Source organism: Formica exsecta, unplaced genomic scaffold (genome assembly GCF_003651465.1).
Source record: "Formica exsecta isolate Colony F162 unplaced genomic scaffold, ASM365146v1 scaffold72, whole genome shotgun sequence".
Classification (NCBI taxonomy): domain Eukaryota; kingdom Metazoa; phylum Arthropoda; class Insecta; order Hymenoptera; family Formicidae; genus Formica; species Formica exsecta.
Window position 1 is genome coordinate 7206211 of NW_021853485.1, and position 8676 is coordinate 7214886.

General features: G+C 27.8%; 2 protein-coding genes across 4 annotated transcripts in view; both read right to left on the reverse strand.

Annotated features, from left to right (window-relative positions):
- LOC115243581 (rhythmically expressed gene 2 protein-like) overlaps nt 1-832 on the reverse strand; it is an 8539-nt gene extending 7707 nt beyond the window's left edge. Inside the window, exon 1 of the mRNA XM_029820705.1 lies at nt 55-832. Within this exon, the coding sequence (XP_029676565.1) occupies nt 55-339 (285 nt within the window). The 5' untranslated portion in view covers nt 340-832. The remainder of the gene's footprint in view (nt 1-54) is intronic.
- A 3725-nt stretch (nt 833-4557) lies between these two features.
- LOC115243441 (SIN3-HDAC complex-associated factor) overlaps nt 4558-8676 on the reverse strand; it is a 10745-nt gene continuing 6626 nt past the window's right edge. For all 3 annotated transcript variants that reach the window (XM_029820452.1, XM_029820454.1, XM_029820453.1), the window contains 2 exons: nt 8183-8342; nt 4558-7967 (listed from right to left, as the gene is read on the reverse strand). In XM_029820452.1, coding sequence (XP_029676312.1) covers nt 7541-7967; nt 8183-8342 — 587 coding nt within the window. In that variant the 3' untranslated portion in view covers nt 4558-7540. The remainder of the gene's footprint in view (nt 7968-8182; nt 8343-8676) is intronic.

The following is an 8676-nucleotide window of genomic DNA, read 5'->3' on the forward strand; positions in this document are numbered from 1 at the left end:
TTTATATAAGTATCATTATATTTTCTAATATAATCTATATAAAATCTATAGTACCCTGTTCAATTCATCCTTTGACACAGAAGCATGTTGATCTCTGAATACATTATGCACAATTGTTCTCCACCAATTCTCCCATCCCAAACCAGTGTGCTTGCCATATATCGGGTGCTCCTTGCTAAGTTGCGTGAAATTGCTTTTAAAACTTCGCGCCAATTTTTTCGGCTCAATGAATAAACCATGTTGAGAACCAATCTCGACGTAATGTTCTTCGAGTTTCGTCATTAACAGCGTGCCGGTCACGTCGAAGGTCACAAGACGAGGCCGAACACGATTTATCATATTTTTGATGAATTTCAGTGATTCTCGATGATTTCAGAATACTTCAAATAAAAGAGTCAAGGGAGAAAATATTGCAGTCGCGATAATACTCGCACAGTATATTCACACATAACTCCCAACCATGGACGAAGATGCCAATGACATCTGGCGATTGAAGAATAGAGTCCAGTATGACTATTGGCAGCAGTGATGCCAGCGTGAATCGCGTACATGTGATGCGCAGAGCACTCTGCGCTGGACCTCGTTCTGGCATCAGAGACTCTATACTGCGTTCACGGAGAGAACAACCTCGCTTTTCGTCCGGTTCGGTCAGATCCCGCCCGATCGACCGCCCATTTTGCCCCCTCTATGCTGTCAATATTGGTCTTGCAGCTTGCAGATCCGGCTAATTGACAAAGGAGACCCGCGCATTCCTTAATGAATTCTTTCAAACATTAGAAAGTTAATATGATCGATACGCATACGGCATTGAAGTAACGCGCTGAAGTCTCTCACCTAATTCCCACTCCGCCCAAAGCTGCGCGAAGCGAGGTTGTTCTCTCCGTGAACGCAGTATAGAGAGATCACTGATTGACAGAATGAGAGACATATAAAATACATAGGAAGTATTAGGATAAGTATGCGGATAAGGATGAGTTATCAATCCTATATTTAAACACACTTGATAATATATCAGAATTCATTTGTTACATTCTTAGTTTTATTATTACTTTAATAAAGAATTAGTGTGTTATATTAATATAGAAAGAATTGTTTCTTTATCTTGTTTTAAAACTCTAACAAAGAAAAATAAAATTAATTTTTTAATCAATCTGAAAAAATTTTTCTATATTTTTGTATTAAAAAAAAATTTTATATTTCTATATTGAAGAAAATGTTTACAACGAATATTTTCTCTAATTCACTTTGTAATCAAGAAAATTTAAGCATACACACACACACACGAAACATTTCAGAAAATATTAAAATTAAAGGAATGACCAATTTATAAATAAATTGGTTTATTACAAAGTTGTACATGGATACAAGGTGTCGCATTTCTTTCTTATTATAAAAAGGACCGATCGTCCCGTCCGTTGCACAACATTCCGGCCAAAATTTAAAAAAGAAGTTTCTGGCCAATGAGAACCGACGAGATTATCGTCGATGATATAATAATAATATATCCCCTATAAATATACACAATATATAATATACTTAATTATACACAATAATCGGAATTATTTTATACATATATCTGTAATGTAATAACTATATATATAACGACATAATAATAATATATAACATATATAATATTAAATTGATTAAAAAATTCATTCGTTTCAATTTATTATTCTTGTGTTATTAATACTCCTCATTTATTATTAATTTTATCGAAACTGTAGAAAAAAAAGGAATGAATTTCTCTGATCAACATAATATATAAATATATTAATTTTACGGCAGTCGTCAGTTTTGTCGTCATTAAAATTTCGTAATATATTTGCACAAACGATCAATTAATGGAGTAATCTCGCCCTTATACACACGCATATAATATGTATATGTGTGTGTATACATACACAAACACACACATATTTCAGCGTAAAAAATGTTATCTATATATATTGGTCAGTCTCACAATCGTTATTCTTAATGTTTATGCAAAATTTTATCTTCAATATTTGCTTATCTCTCATAAAAGCTTTTGGAGTTTTGAAATTTTTAGATATCTCATATTGAAAGCTACATTTAAAAGAATTATATATATGAAATTTTTTTTTTTTATGTAATATATTAAATTTTAAAAATATATAATACAATTGGAATTTTATAATCAACCTAATCAAATTGAATTTAAAAACTCTTTTTTTGCAATGATAAACATCATTATCGCGTGTTCTCGTGAATCAATTATTAATTATATAAAAATATTTAGAAACTGAATGTTTATCATTTTGATATCAATAATTTGTTGACAAAATAACAAAAATTTACATAAAATCACGAACAATATGTTATATCGATATTGATAGAACTACTGATATAGAGTTGATACATATCCGCACTTATTATGAATAAGAAAAATAGCTTTTTAGAATCATAAAATCAAAAGAGAAAATAATATTTTTGTTACAAAATTATCTCTTACAATAAGTTTAAAATTTAACTAATTTTTTAACCATAAAATCACATTATTGATTTTTCTAAAATACTTTGACCATAAAATTTCATTTGTACTGTAAAATTACATATATGTATACAATAATTTTACAGTTTTACAGTGTTTTTTTATAATTACAGAAATTTTGTAATACAATTTTAAAAGAGCGTTCTTTATTTAAATAACTTCGTTGATCTTTCGCTCCTTTTACATTTGTCTTCACGATATATGTATATAATTTTTAAGTTATTGTATTTTTATATCATGTATATATTTTATGTATTATTTTTAATTTTTTATTAAATTATTAATTTAATAAAAAATTATTAGATTAATTAAAAATTAATTGATCTATTAAGTAAATCTTTGTATCCAGTACTTTAGTGTGTACACAATATATCTATGTACACAATATATCTTCATAGCTTTCTCTTCAATAAAACTTCAATTTTAATTTTATCTCCACTATTCTAAAACTCGAATATTTTTTTAAACACTTGAATACTTTTCTATTATTACATTGATACGCCATTTATAACGCCATATTTGCAACTATTTTGCCATTTTTTCTTCAATTTAATATCATTGATAAAATTATTATTAATAGAATATTAGCTAATTAATATTAATCAATTAATATATCACATACCAATATATATTAATGATATTTACTAATATTAATTAATCAATATCAATTTAATAGCTCTAATATTATATTAATTGATTATTTAATAATACAAAAATGCATAATTTTCACGATATATTGACAATCATTGTTATCTCTTTTATCTCTCAACCGCGTTTTTTGTTTTCTGATATTAAAAACAATAATATACTACAGAAATCATGAAGGAAACTTTACACTGATCCGTATAAAAATATATATGTGTGTGTATTCAATACATGTATATAAATTTACGTAGAAAAAGAATATTAAACTTAGTTGCGAGAGTCGGCTTACCAAATAAATAAATAAAACCATATATATATAATCCAGACGGAATCATAGCAGTTCTTTGCCAAGCTTCTTTTAGTTTTATAAAACATTAAATGCTAAATTTAATTTAAGTGTAAATTTAAATTTAAATATTTTTTTAACAAAAATATTAAAAGCTGAATTTACAATTTAAATATAAACTTATATTTAAGTTGTAAATGAGCTATATGTGATTCAGTCTCGATCATCACAAATATTAACTACGATAAATCATAATAGGGAGACGATATAATAATTATCAGTATTATATATTTCACAGTAAAGAAATAATAAGAGATCATACAAGAAATGTACAATTATGATCTATCGCGGGAAAATATGATCGATTGGCGTTATCCTTTGATAGATCAAATTTTTCGATGTTTGATTATGAAAAAACTGTTATCGCTTCCTGGTTATTATACGATTGTCGGTAAGTTTTCGTAAATACGATGGGCAATTTAAACGAGCTTTTCCCCGATTTTCCAGACGGTGCTTCGCGATTCAATGGCGACAAAAATTCAAGATCTAGAACTTTACATTTCAGGAAACTTTGTGATATATAAATAATTATACATACATAATTACCGAAAATTATATGTAATCTTTAATTAAATTTTAATTTATGTTTTAATTTAGTTTTAGTTAATTTACATAATATTGATTTTGATATATTTAGTCTTATCAAATTTTTAATTTATTTTGATACTATAATTTTAATTTAATTTTATAAAACAAGTTTATATTTTTCGTGTTTTTTTTCCCCATCAAAATGAAACGTCGTCAAATCTCAATAATTTGGATTATTACAACTCTGGAGGAATTTTACAAATAGCTCTAGTCCCAATTCTTTTTTCGAATAAGAAAAAATAATGACTCGCTTAGCACTGGACGGGATCGACAATATCTATTGCACATTTTTTATTTTTATAGTAGATCAGATCCAATCTTTAAGCCGAGAGTCATTATATATTTAGCCTTTTTTCTCAAATATGTAATGATTGATAGATCTATGATTCTTTATATCCAAAATGTGAAAATATATTTTATCTTTTGAATATTTAGATATTTTATCATCGCATATGCAATAAGTATCACATTTTTTTTTTAAATAATTAAACACAATAGAAATCTTGATAAGTTTTGAAAAATTGGCCCTTAATTCCATAGGTTTTTGGCTCAATCGATAATCAATTCTCAGTTTAATTAATTCTCGATGCATAGACCCTTGGCTCCATAAATACATATAAATCCTGATTTCACCGAATCTGTTTAAATATTAAGTTGATTGTTCAAAATTTTCTTATGTTATATTATTCTTAAACTGACAAAACAAATAAACGCGAACAAAAACTTTTTCATCAACTTAATATATCAAACAGATTCCAATAATTTTCATCTATTGCAACAGACACAGTATTTCAAATTATTCTTGCATATCATCAAATAGTTAATTTTCTTTTCTTTTTGTGCGTGTAATTAGAACGAAACAATCTGAAAACAACCCCATGATCACAGTTGCGACTTGTCCTCAGCAGGTACTCGGCTTGTACATTTTTTAGCCCGCTTTTTTCTCACGTTTAGCGTTAAATATCAAGAGAATAGTCAGAAATTATTAGAATTGTTTCCTATTCTTATTTAAATGACTTCAAACTTTATATTTCCGACTATCTCCTATTGTCCAATAAAAACTTTTATAGATGTCATCATCTATAGATTTTATGATCAGCTTGGAATCCATCTTTCGTATTTTCGTTAAGGAAAAATGGATAACAAATTGGTGAAAGATCTATAGATGATAAAAGGTAATCTGGAAGACCTCCTATAAAATCAGAATTGAACAAACTTTACGCTAAACGTGTAATCAGAATGTGCCCATCTCTTCTTTATTAACTAGGAACTAACAGTTTTTACTTGTTTACTCCTCTTTTTTCCTCCCTTTTTGTGTCTCTCTCTTCTCTCTCTATAGAAATATCTCTAAGTATCATATTCTCTAAAATTACCTATCAAAAATTTGCTGGTCCAGTTTGCCAATCTGATTGCCACTTTCAATTTTTCTATCTAGATCTATATCTTTTCCTCTCCGTCATTTTTTTCTCTCTACTAATACTGTCTAAATACAGACTAAAAACAGACTTTGTCAGTCCCCCTGCTGTATAAATGTTTGTCTTTATTTATTGCTATCGACTTGGGTCATCAATGTAACTGCTATTTATTAATTTACGTCATGGAGCGTCGCGTGACATGGAAGTAAATGCAAAAACCCGTCTCTTTTTTCTTATCTTCGCTTTTTTGGACCCGGGCGAGAATAGATTGGCAGCTTGGAGCTTGTACAGAATGTTCCAAAACAACTATCAAATATCCTTCTAAAAAATCAATTCTATTATAGTTAATTATTAGGTAATTTTTTCTGGATAAAAAATGTCGAAATTCCAAAATTTGTGCCATACATTTGTAATTAAATTTTAAATTATTAAATTATGTCATATGAAAAATCTTGTTCTTATATTTATAAAATTTTCAGATAATTTATAAGTTATATAACTTATAAAGATTCTGTTGTTTTTTGCCTTTTCTCATAATAAGAAACCATTTTCATAATCTCATCTGGATTAAATGTAGGGAGTTTAAAACTAAAAGATAAAAAGTTCTAATTTTATAGAAAAATCTTAAAAAACTTAAAAAACTCAAAAAATTTTTTAAAAAAGAATTTCTTATAAGTATCTACAGAATTGAAATTGTATTTAAAGAGCTGAAAATTTTAAAACTCGACATTTTAAATGCAATAACCCAATAACTAGTTTTAACTTAGAATTTCATAGACAAATATTAGTTTCATCTTCAGTCATCATCTTTTATCAGGATTGTTGACTTTGGTTGTTTTAGCACACCTTGTGTACATCTTTAAGCAGTGGCACTTGAGTGTAGAAAGGCGAGAGCGTAAACCACCAGTTCGAACCACTGTTCAGTGTAAGAAATCTGAGCATCTCTTACTTTACAATATCATCACAGTACTTTGATGTGTGTTTATATTGCTATATCTTAAGACTTAAAGATTATCGGCTCGAGAAATGGCGGTTTACGTCAGTCCATTGCTAGAATTAACTTATTATTCTTAACACGATAAATTGCATCCAAATGGCATTTAAATCTTCAAAATGAAGATTAAAACCCTTTCAGAGCCATTTTGCTGCCCGGAAATAGTGCACTTAATTAATTTAAGCTTAAATCTATCTGCATATACAGGGTGATCCATATGTACTATAACAAATTAATGACATCTCAAGATATGTTAATTCCAAAAAGATGTTTTAAGTAAAAAATTTTTAGATTTAAAAAAACAAAGAAAGTTTAACAATTGAGACGCTTTTTTCGTAAATAACCACTTTCAAATATTAAATATTCATTTTCATCGTCACTCAGCGTTCTTTTACCGTATATTCTTTTTTAATATTTTAGAATTACAAAATATCCCTTTAAAATCTTAGAAACATTCTTTTATTTCATTAAAATATAAAAAAATATATTTATTCTCTTATTTTTTTATATAAAATATTAGTTTATATAAATTATTTTTAAATAAGAAAGCAAGTTTTTGCTTTATTATTTATTCAGCATTTTTGAATTAATAATGCTTAATAATAATAAGAAAAAAATAGTTTAAATGCTGAGTAAGATCAAAAATCTTACTTATATCTCATAAAGTTAAAATTCGAATATTCTCCACAGGGAAAAATCGTCTTCAAATTGAAATTCAAAGTTTAGTTTAAGAATTTTGTAATCTAAAATAACCCCCCCGCCCCCCAGAAAAAAATAAATATTGCAGGAGTCGAATGTCAAAAATTAGTCTTATCTCAGAATTAAAAATTAAATTTTTGTGCTATAAAGATAAAATTCTTTCTAAATTGAAAATCTTTCAAATTATAAGAATCTTCCAAATTGAAATTTTAGATGAAACTTGTCATTAAAAAATTATTTAATGATTTGTATGGATACCCCCTGTATATGTATATATATGTACATATTTATGCGTATTTTTTCATAAGTAAAGGAATAAATTAACCTTCTACAAAGGACCGACATTAATTGGAGACCGACTGGAGTGACTGATTACCGACATTAATAGTTTGCAAGGATTTACAATTCGATAATTGTTCAAGTTCTATAGACCTTACAGGTTCTTCTATCTCCACATCTTCCTTGATCTGAACATTCTTCGCCATCTTGCTCTCATACTGATTGGAGGATTCATCATAACCGGAATCAGACGACGAATCACTGAATGTTTTGGTACTTTGTTTGGAATTAGTTTCCGTATTTGCTGATGATGTAGATTCGACGCTATGAGCAGGACTAACAGATGCCGAACTGTGAATGGGACTGACGGATGCCAAGGAAGCAGTAAGCTGCCGCCCGGTAAAGCAGCTTATACAGGGTTTGAGGAAGGAAGGGTACATTATGACCTCGCCATTGGCACCTCTGAAGATGCTGCCGCAACAAATTACTTCCCTAGAGAAAAAAAAGCAAAAATATCTATAATAGATACATTATAACCTTATCATTGGCATCTTTAAAGATATTGCCACAACAAATCATTAAAAATGCTAAAAAAATGCAAATGTATAAAAATACATATCTACAGTATGAGAATATTTTTAGCATTTTTAAAATTCTTTGTTATTATAATAATTACAAAATTCGATTAAATAATTTAGAAATGTTACCTTTTATAATATGATAAATCGATGAAATTAATATTGTCTTTTTCAATATCTTGATCTTCAGAAGTGAGACCTAGTTGTTTTTCATTAGCATTAATATCGTCGTCGTCTGAAGCGCTTTCCGATCTGCTTGAAATTTTGCTATCCGTTAATCTGTAATCTTCTGCAATAACAAAAAGAATATTAAAATATATACAAATATTAGCTTTTTACTGTATTTTATTAGGATAGGAAGTTTAGTATTTTATCATTGCTGAATTATATACATACATACATACATACATACATACATACATACATACATACATACATACATACATACATACATACATACATACATACATACATACATACATACATACATACATACATACATACATACATACATACATACATACATACATACATACATACATACATACATACATACATACATACATACATACATACATACATACATACATACATACATACATACATACATACATACATACATA